The sequence below is a fragment of the Mycteria americana genome, chromosome 6 (assembly GCF_035582795.1).
Source record: "Mycteria americana isolate JAX WOST 10 ecotype Jacksonville Zoo and Gardens chromosome 6, USCA_MyAme_1.0, whole genome shotgun sequence".
NCBI lineage: Eukaryota > Metazoa > Chordata > Aves > Ciconiiformes > Ciconiidae > Mycteria > Mycteria americana.
In genome coordinates this window covers 7,412,600-7,429,855 of record NC_134370.1, presented here as the reverse complement: position 1 = coordinate 7,429,855, position 17,256 = coordinate 7,412,600, and the positions used below count along the sequence as shown (strand labels likewise).

The window sequence follows — 17,256 nt, the reverse complement described above, 5'->3', positions numbered from 1 at the left end:
AAAAAAAAGAAGCGTCAAAGCCCTATATTTAGCCTGAAAGGAGACAACTGTAAATATAACCAGTCCAACTTTATATGTGGCAGTCAGTGAGAGACGGCTACAGCGCAGTCCTCCTTGGTTTCTAGTCCAGGGGTAAACTTATGCATCAGCCCGTGCAACATTTAAGTAGTTTAATCATTTGCATTCTCACCAGAGTCACATGAAGGATGGGAGTACTAAATACGAAGCCCACATGGAAAAACAGGGCCCGGGACCAGACCGGTTTTGAAATCATGCCGGAGCGGGTGCGAGATCCGGGCTGGACACCTCAGGCCAAGCCTCCGGCCAGCGGAGAGCCCCTTCCCGGCCGCGGGCACGGCGCCGGCTTTGCCGCGCCTCCCGCGGGCGCTGGGCCGCAGGCTGAGGCGCCGCGGAGCCCGGGCCGCGCTGCCCTCGGCAGTACAGGCCCCCGCCGCCGCGACCCCCCCTTCGCCTAGAGCCTGCCCACCGCCTCCGCCCGCGGACGGCCGGGGGCCCCACCGGGGAGGCGGAGCCGAGCCGGGCCGGGCCCGCTCCCCGCGGCCGCCCGGGCCTCGTCTCCGCCATGCGGCGCGGCCGACGCCGGCAGGCCTCGGCCATTTCCTCGCGGCAAGGCGGCGCCGCGCCGCTTCCGGGCGGCCTCTCCTCAGAGCCAGGGAGGCGCCGGCCGAGGCCCCGCGCCGCGCCGCACCGAGGGGCCGGCAGAGGGGCTCTAGGGGCGGGCGCGGCCCGGGGAAGAGGAACGGCGCACGCTGCCCGCCGCGGCGGAGGGAGCGGGAGGCGAACCGACGGTGGGGGGGCGGCCCGCACTGACCGTTCGCCCGCTTCAGGGCATTCTCGGGCCGCTGGAAGTACACCGGCATGATGGCGGCGGCCTCTCCTCACAGGGCGGCGGCGGCGGCTCGCTCCGTGCTCCAGCCAGGCAGCCTGCGAGGCCGGAAAAGGAGGGCAGCCCGTCACCCGCGCGCGCTGACGTCGGCGGAAGCGGAAGCCCCTCCCGGGGGGCGGATGGCGGCGGCGGGGCCGTGCGGCGATCGTGGGGCGGCCCTGGCGTGGCCGGGCGTGGCCGGGCGTGGCCGCGCACCGTCGCTGAGAGGTCCCGGCGAGGAACGTCCGCCCCCGGTGGCTTAGCCCGGACCCCTTCGGAGCGGGAGCCGCGATGGCTGATGGCCCGAGCACCGGGGCGCTCGGTGAGCCCTCTGCCGCGAGCCGTGCTTCAGGCTAACGGCGTGGCTGGTTTCCGCTGTTAGTGCCCAAGCGACGTCCCGTGCTGTGCCGGGCATCCCGGCGGAGGCTTGGGGAAGGAGGGGCTGCAGTGCGGGAACCCGGTTGGGTTTGCCACAGAGGCAGCGGCCGGTCACAGCGGGTTGTCCGGCGGTGGGTGCCGCCAGCCCCGCGTACCCGACAGTTCAGGGCAGACCCTGGCTTGATCAGACCCTCAGCGGTGGCAGCAGCCCTCCAAATCGGGGAGCCGGCTTGTGGAGCTCCGCGAAGCCGTTTGGCTAACTTAGCCTTGAGCTTTTGGATTGACTGAATTTAATGCAGAACATTTTGGCAAAGAAGGCATCGTGTGTGCTGAGGCTTTGCTCCTGACAACTGGTTCAGCTGGTTCAGAAATTGTACTGTGGGGCAGTTAAAAACTTGCAGAAAGGCCCTTCTGTGTGCACATAGTCATCGTCAGCTGCAGATTTCATTCTTGATCTTAAAAATTTGGGAAATTATTTCAGAGGAACTCAGCCATTCCTCTCTAAGTCTTAAGCGCAGTAGTAATAGCAATATTCATACAAGGGTACATGTGATAACTACTAGTGCCAGTGTGTATTTTTCAAAACTACTGATGTGAAAATTTTTATTGGCATATGGAGAGACAATGGAAGCTGTATAAGTGTGTGAATTATACACAAAAGTCCTAAAAGCAGCAACAACAGCAGTAGAACAGCAGCAAGTGAGTGTGTGACCAATGGGATATTTTGGATAAGTGAACAGCAGAATAGTGCATCTCCACGTAAGGCACTGAACACAGTACGCTTTTCAGTCTCCCAGCAGAAATGCGCACCTCTGCAGCCAGATCATTGATGACATCGTGACTGTAGCTGTGACCCTCTGCAGATCCAGCTGTCTCACACTGGTTTCTTAAGTATATCTAAGTATGATTTTCCAAAAATACGTAGGTAGATGGGGAAGTCTGTTGATAATGACTGAAGACAGCCTGTTCTTGTCTTTTCAATTTCTGATTTGGTACATTGCTTTCTGTATACTAGTTGCTTGGTTTCTTTTTGCATACTGTTCACATTAACCATCTTGCATGGCCACTAGAAAGTTTTATAACCATTATACATGCATGTAAAAATTTACTTTTGATGTTGGCTTGTAATTACAGGTTATTGCTAAACAGAAAAATAGTTTAAGAACAAGAAAGACACAATCACTGTATGGAAGCTTTAGCACCATCAGTGTATGCATGTGACACTGATCCCTTTCCACTCTATTGCATGAGCCTCCGTTCTAGAGTAAAAAAAAATGGGGGGAAAAAACCCCCAACTTTTCAGGCTCTCTTCACTTGGGATTTTCTCCATGTCCTCGTGCCCTTGGTACCTCTTTGAGATCCGGTGACCGGTGTTGTACACAGTGTTCTCCGTCAGGCCATGCTATTGATTATATGACTATTTTAGTACGATCTGCATTCTGAAGTGTCTCTGGCAGCCTAGATGTTTCTGTTTCAAGCCACAGTTATACATTCAGTAGAGTCTTCATTAAGTTATTTATAGTGCTGAACAAGTCCTTTTCTTGTCTTAATAAAAAAAATGAATTTAAAAGTCTGTCAGATGAGTACCAGAGGCACCGCCCCAGTCTGGTGGCAGCTTCCCAGCATCCGCAAGCTGCCTGTGCCGTGTCGCCGGAGCCAGTGCCTATCCTGAGGCTTTGGAGTGTTCTCTGGGGAACATCTGCACTCTGGCAGGGGACCGCAGGCGTGCTGCCTGGTATTTCGTGCTCTTTTATAGCAGCATTTGCTATTCAGGAGCCCACTCCACTTCTTTGAATCTCTCTGAAGTTCCTGAAAGCCCTCCAGTCTTGAATCAGACGATTTTGTGTCAGGAGCAGCTTTTATGGTCTGACTCCTCATCTCTCTTTCTACACAGTAGCTAAGTATATTAAATGTGTGTGCTTTAACTTTATGCCTTTATGAAAATCATGATAGCCTACCCTTGACGGGCCCGGCCTCTCCCCCAGGGTTGTGCGTTTTCTTTAGCAGCTTCCAATGCTCCTGTAGTTATGCCAGGTATTTTGGAAGTTTCTCCTTCCTAACCTCTTTCTTCCTCCTAATCAGTGGCTGCTCTCTGCCATTAGCAGAGTTTGTGCAGTATGGCTTCCATACGTGGTATTCAGGTATCATTGTTCGTCCAAACTTGAAAATGAGATCTTTTAATTGTCAAATAAACATGTCGATGCATGGAGTTATTCAGGAATAGCTGTTGTGCTTTATGAACACTCCTCACCTTACTCGGGTCGCCTTTCAGGCACAAGCCAGCCTGGGGAGGCCTGTATTTTGGGCTTTGTTCAGGGGTGCAGCTTCTGGCCGTGACTTTGGGAAGCGGTTGCCAGCACGGCCACCTCCTTTTCTGTAGCATTTCACGTCGATTGTGCCCTGTGACTTACAAAGCGAAACAATAAAGGCAATGAAAAAAAATATTTTTTTTCCGAAAGGCTTTTTTTTCCCCAGTTACTGCAGGAAAACAGGCTGGCAGGTACCAGACAGACTGTGAGGGACGCGGCCGGAGGCACCGCCGGCGCGGTAAATGGCGGCCGGGGGGTGAGGGGGGACAGCCGGGTGGGCGGGGCCCCGGCGGGGCGGGGCTTGCGGCGGGCGGAAGGCGGCGGGGCGGCGGGGCGGCGGGGCTGGGGTCGGAAGATGGCAGAGCCGGAGACGGAGCTGCTGCTGGCCGTGGGGCTGATCGGTAAGGGCCCTCCCGGCCCCGGGGAAGGCGTGGGGGGCTGCCGGGAGGGCCGGGCCGGGGCTCGGGGCCGGCGGGGGGGCCCGGTTACCAAGTGGCCCGCCGAGCTGCGGCCGCAGGGCCTGTCCCGGCCGGGCGCTTGCTAGCCTGCGGTTGTGCCAAGGGTCGTGCCTGCTCGCTGAGGCCGGCGTCTGGATCTGCCTGTTACAGAGCTAAACCGCGCACAGCTCGGCCAAAGTGTCTTAAATTCACGGCTTCTGAGGTTTCTGTTATGAAATCAGAAATAGGAAAAGCAGGGAAAAGCATTAATGAGCTGGTCTGGGCGCTTGTTGGTCACTACCTTTCTCATATGAATGTGTATGCAAACTCTTGGTGCTTTTTTGACCTCGTGAAGCAGGTCAAGAGTGGATATTTCTTAACGTCTAAAAAATAAAACCTGTAGCACAAGTGCTGCCCTATGGCTTAAACCGTATCGGCAGAACTGGATGTCTAGGCTCAGGGTAAGGTGGAATTTTAATCTGATTCCAGGAAACAAACCTGATTAACCCATTGATTTACTTCCTTGCTGCCGTTTGACGTTCTCACAGTGAACATCTTTCCACCATAGAAAAAGACACCAATGGAGATGCTTTGTGGGTTTGGTGTTATCCGTCCGTAACAGCTGAACTGAGGAGTCTATTGCTGCGAAAGTGCTGCCTTACAGATGAAAATAAACTGCTTCATACGTTTGTATTTGGCCAGTATAAAAGGTCGTGGTTCTACATCACAACTGTGGAAGTTCAAGATTCTCCAGCCTTGAAAAAGGTAAGACTTGGCCGGCTGGTTTTTCAGTAGACTGCAGGGAAGACTTCTGCAGAGCTTTTTCTGGCAGTTTAAGTAGTGTTTTCCCATTGTATGCCATGAGGAAGGGAAAGGATTCGAGGTTTTGTGTGCTCACAGATGCGGCTCTTCCCCAGCAGTCCACATGTTTAGTTTTTCACCAAGACATATATTGGATGGAATTGCAAAGGGATTGAGATACTCATTACCCAACTTAGATTCTTTGTATTAAAATGGAAGTGCTATTTCATGCCTTTATTTGTAGTTACTTTGCATTTCAAGTTCAGCAATTTTTTTCTCTCTCTCTCTTTTTTTTTTTTTGGTCAAAAAAGCTCTACAAAGGGACTTTCTTAGTGTCCAAAATCTTGTTTTTATACAACTTGATGCTTTTTTTTTTTCCAAAGGGTTGAGTTATATGGGTAATTTCTTTTCCACTGTATTGATAACTGGAAGACTGCAAATATGCTTCTATACTTTCCCTGTTATGAAGATCGTTAAACTGTCTGTTAAGTTTATTCAGTTCTCATGTTGCATGCTATATTGTTAAGCAGAAAGATGATGTGGTAATTTTGTATACTCACAGCAGAATGTTGCTTGCCTTTCCTCGCTCCAAGCTTACATCTCCTCTGAACCTTAAAGGTGTAAAAAAAAAAAATAATGTGTCCCAGTGCTGTCTCTGACAGTGGTGGTGGGAGATCTGATTTAAGGAGGACACGTGAGCCTGGCCAGTGTCTGCAGACTTTCAGCCTCATGCTGTCCCAGCCCACAATCATTTGATTAAGGAAGTTAAGGAGTATTTCTCTTTGTGGGTCTGCTATCCGTGAATTTTTTTCCAGTCCCTTTCTAAATATGTTGATGCTGTCTGCCTCCACAGCCTCCTTTGGCAACAAATTCTAGAAGTTTCTTACCTGCTGTGGGGAAGAAAAATGCCTTTCTCTCCTTTAAAATAATCTCATGAGATTAAAGGAAGGCAACTCTATAAGAGTAGATCAAGCAAAGATTGTATGTACTAGAGCTGACTCAATGGAAATGAGTCACATCAGAAATCCGTTAACCAGGCCTTTTCTGCAGTTAGTAACTTGGATCTGCTGCTACCACTCACTTTTTTTTTTTGTTTGTTTTAATTGAAACACCTTGTGAGAGTACTGCAGTGAGTTCAGTAATGTGAAAAAGACTGTTCCTATGGGGTCATTAAATAAGCTGTGTATTTTTCTGTGCGTGTGTCTTACCCAGGTGACCCACTTCTCCATTGTTCTGACAGCCAAAGACTTCAATCCAGAGAAATATGCAGCCTTCACAAGGATACTCTGTAGGTCTGTATAAAAGCTGTTTTGAGGTACTGCTGTGTGCATGTTTAGATGTTGCCAAGGCTAAAGATTAAATTCCATTGTGTTGTGTTTGCATTTGGTCTAACAACCTGCTGGAAACTCAGTCTTACAAATTGTCAATCAGATAAACTCAAATCAAGGGTTTATATAATCTTGAGTGCATGCAATAAGTGTTGGGTGAATGTCTGATGCCCAGTTGGTTTTAATGTGTCCTCTCCAGACACACGCCACCACCCACCCACACACTCATTTTCTCTGAGAACATATTTTTAAAGAGTATAAACGTTTGGGAGGAGGTCAGTACTGCGTAGCCAAAGGTCACCATGTGTATGGTGGACAACTTGCATCCCTCCACAACATCTCTACTACAGATGCTTCTTGCAGCGTCTCTGAACTAAGCACAGCACCCAGGGATGTTTTTGCTTTTCCTCTAGGAAAATGAAAGCCCTCTGCCTCTCGAGGTTTGTGGCTCTGTCGTCTCCCTTCTTCCAACTAGACTGCCATCTTCTCCTTCCCTTGTCCAGTTTACTCACTTTCCTCCACATCCCCATTCTCATGATCTCTCTCTGCATCTTTCTTTGCTTTTCCTTCAGTTCCCAAATTAGTTGGGTCCTGGTTCTTGATACTAAGAGTATTCCCTGAGATTTTGAAGCTAATTGGATGCAGTTGTGAGGTTATTGTATCACAGACTTGGGAATGCTGTCAGGCTTACCAGTTCTGCAGGGTATTGAAAACCTGAGATTGTTCTTTTTCACTAATATATGAAATATTTAGATTTGCTGTGGATCATATTAATGCTGATTTATCAGCTAATACTTCTTTTCAAATCCAGGATGGATTCCTCTAAACATGATAATTGGGTTTCAAATGTGACATAGTTTTGTACTATAGCTAATATGGAAAACAGATAGTTGAGAGCTTCAGTGCTATTCCTGAAGTACCTTATCCTGTAAAATAGGTTATGGTGTCTCTCTGCTGTCTGAAAGACACCTAAAAATGCATGGGGTTTGTTGGTGTGTGGTTGTTTTGAGTTTTTTGTGGGGTTTTGGGTTTTTTTGTTTGTTTGTTTTTTTGATGAGTATCAAGGACACCTTTATATTTTTCTTTCATCATTTAACAAAGAGTACAGAAGAATGTCTAATGATACTTGGATAAAAAATGAAAAACTAACTAGTTACATGGTCTGCATGTAATAACAGGAGTTACTGTAGTAGTTGCTTTTTCATAAAGCAGGTACCTTCCAAGTCTGCAAAGAATCCTTAGTCTGGACACCTGCTTACACCTTTGTGCTATGTTTCTATGTTGGTAAATGTTGGTTCTTCCATAAAATAAGAAACTCAAAAATACAAGGTAGTCTTTTATCCTAAAAGACAGACATGTTTTAGTGTGCATGTTGAAAGACTTCTAGTTTAGTATTTAAAACCTCAACCAGGTTTCCAAAATAAGAATTCTTGCCAATAATATTGCTATTTGTGATATTGTGATTTTTTTTTTTTTCCCCATATGTCTGCTGGTACCGATTGCAATCAAAATACCAGACTTTTTTCTTTTCACACAGAATCTACTTGAAGCATGGAAGTCCAGTTAAAATGATGGAGAGTTACATTGCAGTCCTTACAAAGGGGATCTGCCAAAGCGAAGAAAATGGATCTTTCCTCAGCAAGGATTTTGATGCTCGGAAGGCTTACCTTGCTGGTTCCATCAAAGGTTAATTAATACCAGAAGTCTCTATTCTGATTTCTTTTGTACAATATAAAATACAATCCAGTTTTCATGTGTACTCAAGTAAATAGTGTTAACAGTATTATCTGTGCTGTTATTATTAAGCTTCTTCAAAAAACAAATGATAATATCAGCATGTATATCTTCTATAAAATAATTTTCCCCTCTTTTGTAGATATAGTATCTCAGTTCGGAATGGAAACAGTTATCTTATATACGGCACTGATGTTAAAGAAGAGAATTGTAGTGTACCATCCTAGAATAGAAGCTATCCAGGAGTTTACCAGGTACTTTGCAATCCCTACCTCCCCACCCACCTCCAAAAGTCCAACAAATTTTGAACCTTCATTGAGAGAAATGCCCATATTCTAGGGGAAAAAATCTTTCTTAAACCTATTTATTGAAATCCTGTTAAATCCCTCTTAAGGCTTTAGCCATATATTTGTCAACTGGGAGAAATGTAACTGTAGAATGAGTGATAAACTCTGCTTGCACTGATAGTAGAAATCTCTGTAGTTCATGTATATGCATGCCAAATGAGACGTAGTCATACTAGTTCGTTCTTATGACATGCATTTCATACTGTGAAACTTTAATTAGTATAAGCAAAAATCTACTGTGTGTCAAGTACCAACTTAATTTCCCTAGGACTTTGCCTGCTCTAGTGTGGCATCGACAAGACTGGTCAATTCTTCATTCATATGTACATCTAAATGAGGGGGAAGTGGAAGCCTTAAAAGCCTGCACAGGTAGTGATAATTTATTAATCAAAAGTATACAGAAAATTTTAATTTCAGTTTCTATTGCTGCAAGGTCTTGCACCAGTGCTCTTTGGGGGAAAAAATGGTTACTTTGCTATTAATACTATTGTTCAAAGTTAAACAACATAATTTTCTTTAGAAAAGGCAAATGAACTAAACAAGTACGTTCGAAGAGAACTAGTTAATCTGGTGTTTCTGGGTGGATCCGCATCAGTCTACCCCAAATCACAGATGCAAAGCAGCTTTGGGACTTTTTTGATGTTGTGATCAGAGGGATTGAAAGTCTTACTGTTGTATGGAAGCAGCTCACTTTAGATAAACTACTTTTTTTCCCAACTTCTATACATAGCTAGTAATTGAATTTTTAGGGTTTTTTTTTTCTGGTTCCTAACTGAAGTTCCAAATTTTTATTCTGACTGCTGCCAGTGAACTCTCTAGCTCCTAATCACGGGTAGACTTTACCAGCTGTGTAGGAGTTTGATCTGTGTGACACATTGCTGTGTACGTGTAGTACTTAATGCATAATCCAGGAAGAGGCCCTTGGTTTATGCAAAGGTTGGCATGACGCATAATGTGGCAAATAAGAGGCTTCTCTATACAGAATAATGAGCAAGAAGACTACTCATCTTCAGCATTTCTACTGCATTGCCAACAGTGCTTATTTCAGCTCACTAAACATCTTCCACAGAGAAAAGCTGCTCCAAGTTTGCTCACCTGGCATGCTGTAAATAAGAAAATCTGGTTTTATTCCTCTGTTCCAATCTAATATTGACTTAGTGACAAAGGACTCCAGAGTGGAGATTTCTTTTAAAGAGGAAGTTCAGCGACTTTTTCATTTGCAAATGAATAATTTTAGTAGCAAGGTAGGAAGAGAGTTTAAATTTTCAAATGGATAACCTTTTTATATTGCATGTAGTGTTACCGGCTCATCTACGTTCAAGGCAATTTTAGAAGTTGATTTTTAAGCTCCTCAGAAGTGAAGCATTCTGCTGGACACACTTGTTAAGTGACTGATAATATCAAGAGAGCAACCTCATGGGTCCAATGAGTATTGTGTCAAATACTTTTCGAACAGACTTTAGGACTGTGATTTTCCGCAATTTCTTGGTTTTGTTTTGGTTTTGGTTATGAAGATCCTAATCTTGCCAAAATTCTGCTCTCTAGGTTACATTGCTGGATTTACAGACTCTGAAGTGAGCAGTAGACCAGACCTCTATGATGTGTATGTGAATTTGGCAGATAGTGAGATCACTATTTCCCCTGTAGTAAAAGGTTGGTTGTTTTTTATATTTTGGATTTAGAGGCCATTTATTCCAGAGTTCATAGTAATTGCTGAACCTCGCTGTAGGTCGAACAATCTTGATCCTTCTTCCGTCCAGGTTCTGAAAAGTCAATAGGTAAGCTTCTGGCTTTCAGTTTTATTGAGACCCTGGAAGACTGGTTAAAGTTGGAATTTGGAAAGACGTGCTTCGTCTTCCAACAAATGTACAATTGAGATTTCAAAACATCCATGTTAGACAACTGCATGGAAGAGACATTCAGCTGAATGCAGAGGTATCACATGAGTCTTTAGGAAAACATTGCACTAAGTACTTGGAGATTGGGGACTATTTGAAAGGAAAGCTTGTATGTTGCTTGTCATCTCGCTGTCCCTTGTCATCTGCTTAGGGCTGCTTTAGAGGTAGACAATTTGCCTGTGCTGGCATGGCTGTTGATACGTCAGGTTGCTGCCTTTACCGATAGATTTCAAATGGCAGTCATGAAGAGGACCTCTTGTTTTGCCTTGTTATTCAGATGCATTACTAGATATCATAGAAATGGTCATTTTACGTGAATGTGTGCCTCTTTTTTTTTTTTTTTTTTTTTTTTCCCCTCCTTACTCAGAGGCAATGACAATGGGAAAACTTCACAAAGAAATTGGACAACTAATTGTTCAATCTGCAGAAGATCCAGATAAATCAGACAGCCAAGTCATTAAGGTTAATATATTTTTTAATTTTTATTTTTAAATCTAGTTAAATTACTTCTATCACTAAATCTTGGTGGAAGGGAGGAGTAGGAGGAAGGTTGTCCCTGGAATAAGTTGATCTTTTGTACCCTCTGCCTTTTTACAAATTAGCATTTTTATTCTTCATACAGGTTTTTAAGGATGACATAATTGGTTTATATTATCCCTTGGGTAACCACATTGCTGAAGAAACTTCAGAAATTGTATTGATTATAAGACTTCCAGTAAAACTAGTTTCCCAGTTTTATTCTACAAAGCATTTCTTTTGCTGAATACTTTGTCAATAGTATTGTCACTACCTTTGTGAAAGCCCTGCTGAGATATGGCTTCTCAGCTATAAAGCCTGATTTTTATGATTATGGGTTTTTTTTCACTTCCTCCCCTACCTAATAGATTATTAGACATATCACAACTGAGCGACTTAGTCAAAAGAGCTCAGTTAGGCCAGCGAGAGGAGCCTGTGCAGTGGCAGTGCTCCCTTTATTCAACATCGTACAAGAGTAGACTGAAGAGCTGTTGCAAGTTTGCCTTAAAATAAATGGGGTCTTTATTTAAAATGAACTATTCATTTATCATTACTTTCTTTCTGTTCTGTATTGATTTTTTTTTTTTAAATAAGTGTATGTTAAAACATTATAATACCTAAGACTGTATTCATTCTTGCTTGTTTTTCTGTTCTTCAAGGATATTTCTCTGAAGACAAAAGAAATCTTGGCTACTTTAGCCTCACTTACTGAAGTTTCCGATGGCAATGAAAAACCAACCCTTAACTCTGAGGCCCTGAAACAAAAGCGATTTCCACCAGCTACAGAAAACTTTCTTTTTCATTTAGCAGCTGCTGAACAAATGCTTAAAATCTGATTTTGATGCACTTCAGTGTTATGGACCAACTCAAAAATACTGTCTTTGCCATACAGATAGGAATACCTGATATTTTATATGGAAAAATTAAAGGTATAAGAGTGAATGTCATACTTACCATGATATAATGCAGAATATCGAAGCTTGATGTGGACCATATGGAGGCATATTTGGGAACATTCCTGGTGTCATTATCTTCCCCAACTAATAATTTTGTATATATGGCACCCGTATTTCATATCACAATGCGGGTGCATATACAAGTAGCACGTGCCTGTGTGTCCAGGCCGTGCCAGACATTATTATAGTGGCCGTTTGTCCTGCAGGTTCCAGATGTCGGACAACTCTATTCTTGTTCTGACTTGTCTTCCTGGGGTCTGGAACACGGGCTGCAGCACACGTGCTGTAAAACCAACGCAGTTTGGATGTGCTAGTCTCTGCACAGGGATACACTGAACACGCAGTTGGTCTGAGTGCTCCTTCTGGGCTTCCAGGTATATCAGCCTGTCAGATATGGCTCTTGCTCTGGACTGCCTGATACCTGGAAATCCCAAATAAATGGACAAGTTCTCTTCTTTCTACTTGAAAGTGTCTAGGTAAAAAAGGACGTCTGGGAAAATCTGACATGGTAGCCTTAGTATATAAAGGAAGAGGTATTTTAAAGCTCAAGTGGGAGTTGAGCACCTCTTGGACTCTTGCCTTAGAGGTTTTCCCCCTTTTGCTCTGTCCCATGCCTCTGATGGAAGGAAAAGAGGACAGGATTACTATATTTAAAATGGGGCTTCCTAGGGGGGTCACAGACAAGTGCTGCTTTATAGCTGGAGTCATTTAAGAAGTTATTAGGGTTCTCAGCTGAGAAGATACCTGGCCATTCATTCCTGATCCATTTGACAGAAAATCAGATGAGTTAAAGCCTAATGGACTAGAAATGTTCAAATGGCCAGGTACCACAGGCAGAGCATCAACCTCTTAAAACTGCTTGAGCTGTAACACGAGTACTATCTGATGGTGCTCTGTGTAGACTAAATGTAGATGGAGACTTTTGAAGTAATAGTGAAAACTGGGAAATAGTTGAGAGACAATTAAAATTTGCGTACTTGTTTGGTTGCGTAGCCATAACTAAAGAGAAATTTTTTTTTTTTTTTTTTTCATTGAGCAGCCTGAAACTAACTGCTTTGTGATCTTCTGAGAAGAACTTAAGATTCTTTGTAGGGAAATACTCTGAGCCAAATTATCTGTATTTCTTCAGAACTGTCCACAACAAATCAGTCAATTCTGCCGTAGCACTTTGTTATAAGAAAAAGTAACGTTTTTCCTGGCCTTTGTACAGATAGGCTGTAGCATGTGGTTTTACATAGAGATTTTATACTTATTAAAACTTTAGTAATCAATATTTATATTGTTAAATAATTGGATGTTTGCTATTCTGAAACTGGTAGAGCTCATCAATATGTGCAAGCAATATTGGTTTGAAAAAGGGTTGTCCTTTTGCTGTGTATCATACGTTAAGGAAATCTATTTTAGGATGTGGATAAGGAATGTGGCATCTATGTATAAAATGGCTAGTTATTACAGTCAGTATATGAAAGTGCTTCAGAATAATCCCCTATTTTCAGGGGTATCAAATTCTATTTTAAACACTTACTCAGCAGTTTAAATTCTGAACACAGAAGGTGTGCTTTTTTTTTTTTAACTTCTGAGAGAAATACTGCAATTGCCTTTGTTTACCTGTAAGTGCTCTGCAGCTTTTTCCCCCCCCTTTGCCCATTGATGTTTTTTCTTAATGGTTCTTTAGTATTGCTGCTCCTGTTTTGGGACTCTTACAACAGTCGGAATAGCAGAACTGCAAAATTATGCTGAAAATTCCATTCAGGACCTACTTCAAAGTCCACTGAAACAGAAGTCTTTCACCAAGAAAAACCTGAACATGCTTTCAGTCAGCTGTCTTAACATCACATTGTAACTGTGAAGAAATTCACATAGTTTCTTATTAACAAAAAGCCTTAAGGTATATCATTAAGGTAGTATGGATGTTAGAGACAACCACAGAAAGCAGAGAAGCTCAGTTATGAACTAAATATTGAATGCTTACTTTGCTTTCTGTTTTGGAAATGTTTAAGTTGAAAATCTTGGTGGTGTTTAGATCTCATATTCTGACGTTTGTGGGAAACAAATTAAATATAATTTTGCACTTAAGGAACTGGACTCAGCATGCTTATGTCTATTAAAAAAATCCTGAACAGTCTACTCTTTAATTTATGTAAATGTATTCTTGAATGGTTGTGACCACTGAGTCACAGGCCTTGGCTCTTAGTTTCGCAATACCGGGATTAAGCTACAGCTTGATGTTTAGGTCAGAAATGTACTACTACACATTCAAACAGTTTTATCATCTGTGCTGATTTTTTTTGTCAGTGCTGAGAAAGTTGTATTGGCCTCCCTCAGCTTCAGTACTTTCAAAAGATTGTCCTAATGTTCTTGCATCTTCTTAATGACTTTTGACACTTGTTTCCTCTCAAAAAGGTTTAGAATAAAATAGAAAAATCTGGAAAGTCAGAACAGGGAAAGATTTCTGCTTATTTCTCACTTCCCTTTCCCCAGGATGTGTACAAGCAGACTGTGTGTGCAGTCACTGGTTTTGCAGTGTCAGATGACATCCTTTCTTCCTCCTCCTAGAAGCAAAGACCATGTAAAATGAAATTGTCATTCCTGTCTTCTCATCTTACTGCCTTTCTTTTCTTGGATAGGTACGAAATGGTGAACGATTGTTCCCGTCAACCTGCTAAGAGACATGCCTCCAAAAGGCGTGCAGCACGTAGAATAATTGAAAGCCTTGAATTCAAATGAAAATTGTAGCACTGCTCCTTCCTCAGTTGAGGCAAAAGGTACTCCCCGAGCACTCTGCCTTGCTCATTGCCCACGTGAACCAGTCGGTGTGATAGGTGTCGCATAACATCTGCGCTACGTTTGTGGATATCGGAAGGTAGATAGTGAACAAAGCAAAGGCTTGCAAAGGGGAGCAGTATAAAGAGTCAATCTCTTCAGCTGTAATTTTGCTGAGTAAATGGGGCTAGTCCCTTAAGGCTAACTCTGTTTTTAATGCTTTCATCCCTGGGGCTTTAGTCCCTGGTATGAGCTGGTCTGCCTTGTTTCCCCCACGGGCAAGCAGGGGGGGAATGTTCCAATTGAGAGCAATACAATGCTGTGTAACCTGGAAAAAATTGATGCAGGCCATCTGACAGCATCCGTCTTAGAACTATGGGCTGCTTCTGATTTCAACCTCTGACTGCTTCGGTTCCCCAGCTACCGAAAGGGCTAATGATAATTTGTTAATAGGGTGTTGTGAGGTGTCATTTGAAGCAGCTAAATTTCTAGATAAAAAAACAAGCCATGAAGTTTGGCATAGGAAGTTCACAGCTGCCTTGTACTGCCTTACACCCTTCCCAGGCAGCTGGCTGGCTGGAGTCTGAGTCAGAGGCATCTTTGGTCAGGTGAGGCTGTTCCTCGTAGCTGCCGAATGATGTGAGAGTCAGGAGGAGACTCCAAAGGGCAGCAGCTCCTTCCTGAGCGACCCTGCAGCACATGGCATGGTGTTTGCTGTCCGATGGGGAAGGAGCTGCAGTGCAGGACTCCCTCCCCACCTGCATCCTTCCGTCCTCCACCCCTATGGCCCGTGGGGAGAAATAGCGTGGCTGTGTCACAGGCTTGGGGGTAACACAGGGGCACCAGCTCCAGCTGGGGAAATGCTTTGATCTCAGTATTTCCTAACATGGGTGTGGCTGATTTTATTATTTTTTTTAAGCTACATTAAAGGGACATGGAAGCATCATTGTATATTCCTGAATTCCAGGATGACAAGCTGAGTAGGTGGGGAACTGCTAGCATATTGTGCTGTACTGAGACTTACATTTTCATTGAAGCTGAAAGCTTCCATCTCTTCTAGTTTACCACACCTTAAACTGGTTCCACTGCTAATGCACTGTCACTTAACAGACCTGCCAGTGCTAAAGGCAGGAGACAGACCTGCCTTGGGCTGGTCTGTTGTTAATCTATTCGAAGTTACAAAGGGGAAGGTTGTCCTGTAGATGCTGACTCTCCTCCCGAGTCCTTCAAGCATGATGCTTTTCTGCTTGTCCCAGTCTTGTTCCCCTCACTTACACCTCTGGTGTCTGGTCCTGGCAGTTCTAGTTCTAGTCTCATAATGACTTTGTTGCAAGACCAAGGATGCCAGGGCCTTTTTAGCAACGTATTTTCCCTGTTCTGATTCGGGAAGCAGCTGAATCACCCAGGCTGACAATTTAAATGGCAGGTGCCTGCCTTCCTCTTCTGGAAAATTCTGGTTAGGGCACTAGAAACACTTCTGAGAACAGGGGAAAGGAAAGAGAGGTATTTAATAACCCTGAGGGAGCTGTGTTTAATATGGCAAATTTCAACTCGAGTATTCAGTAAGAAGCTGGTAGAGTTTGATAATGGGCAGCTGTAATAACAGGCACTATTACCAGGCCTATTCCATAAGCCTTACTCACAGAGTTGTAATGACATCAATTTGCTTAAAACATCCAAGTGTGGTGCCGGAGAATTTATAGCTTGTCTAGTTACCATGACGATTCAAAGTTCACGAATGTGTTATCTTCAATTTGTTGGTTTTGCTCTACTGTTGGTTTGTTGTTTTTTTTTTCTCTTTGCTTCCACTGTGGTTCATGTAACTAGCATTTACTTTAGCCATTCTTAAATTATGTTTACAAAGGGAGTGGGGAGAGGTGTGGGTCTTCATTGTAGTGCCAATTAATGTTTACTGAGAGTGGAATTAGACCCCATCTGAGTTTGTCTTTGGTATGTTATTGAAATAGGATTAATAGAGAAATAGGGTTTTAGAGAATTTAACCGTAGGATGTTAGCTGTGCCACCGTTATTACAGATTTGAAAGGAGACAAACACTTCATTGGGAGAGGCAGGCTGAGACTGTAAGCCTGTTCCAGCTGACCCTGTGGTATGTAAGGAAAAAGAGCAGGGCAAGCCTCTTTCTCCCTAGTGTCCTCCCAGCTCATCAGCTGAGGCTGATGTGATCTTTTCTTCTTGTGTCTCCTTTTGGCCGCTGTTGAAGATGGCATTTGGCTAGGCAGACCTTTGGTCTGACACAGTACAATTGCTTTTATGTTGTTGACCCTGATGGGATTTTACTATGTACTTAAGAACATGACGCACAAAGGCAAGGCTAAGTGATCCCTGTTGAGTTCAGTAGGTGTAAATGATCCTTTACCTTTAAAAATTCACTACAGTCCTCCAGTGGCATAGTGCAAACTCTGTAGGCAACTTACAGACAGTATCCATGCTGTCTTCCCAGAACAGCTTTACAGCATGCTCCCCTCAAGTTACAGGTCCTTAGGATGGGCTGCTACTCCCCTGTCCTCTTTCCTTGTCTAACCCTTCCCTGCAGTAAGTTGTTAGAGGAAGGCTCCGAAAAGGCAGAACTCAAACAAGAAACTAAACTCAACCCCCTACTTCCTGCTTTTGTTCAGTGCCAAAAGCACAGCAGGAGCTGTTTTCCTGCAAGAGAAAATTTTTCCTGCTATTTTTGCTTACTTTGCTCTATGCTGCTGTCTTCCTGTAGGGATGGAGCGGATTGGGAAACCTTTGGTTCCCTCACACCATGAAAAGAAATCTAACCCTCCAGCAACTGGAGAGCAGTGTATGGCGCTCTAAGGAAGTTAAATTATGGCAGACTTTGGAGACTGTACTTGTAAAATTATTTCTGTGAAAGTGATTATTACATTATTTAGTGTGTA

At 43.8% G+C, this 17,256-nt stretch overlaps 2 protein-coding genes across 5 annotated transcripts in view; one reads left to right on the top strand and one right to left on the bottom strand.

Moving 5' to 3' along the window:
• EIF3A (eukaryotic translation initiation factor 3 subunit A) overlaps window positions 1-979 on the bottom strand; it is a 36,304-nt gene extending 35,325 nt beyond the window's left edge. For all 3 annotated transcript variants that reach the window (XM_075504448.1, XM_075504449.1, XM_075504450.1), the window contains exon 1: window positions 833-979. In XM_075504448.1, coding sequence (XP_075360563.1) covers window positions 833-881 — 49 coding nt within the window. In that variant the 5' untranslated portion in view covers window positions 882-979. The remainder of the gene's footprint in view (window positions 1-832) is intronic.
• Window positions 980-1,062: 83 nt separating this feature from the next.
• On the top strand, window positions 1,063-13,715 carry DENND10 (DENN domain containing 10). Of its 2 annotated transcripts, none has more exons than XM_075504452.1 (9): window positions 1,063-1,208; window positions 4,579-4,775; window positions 6,024-6,103; window positions 7,677-7,825; window positions 8,016-8,127; window positions 8,489-8,589; window positions 9,766-9,873; window positions 10,486-10,580; window positions 11,294-13,715. In XM_075504452.1, exons 1-9 carry the CDS (start codon window positions 1,178-1,180, stop codon window positions 11,468-11,470), a joined length of 1,050 nt encoding a protein of 349 aa, XP_075360567.1. In that variant the 5' UTR covers window positions 1,063-1,177; the 3' UTR covers window positions 11,471-13,715. The 2 variants fall into 2 exon arrangements, with proteins under 2 accessions (XP_075360567.1, XP_075360566.1); XM_075504451.1 differs by lacking the exon at window positions 1,063-1,208 and adding an exon at window positions 3,904-3,974.
• The last annotated feature ends 3,541 nt before the right edge of the window (window positions 13,716-17,256 follow it).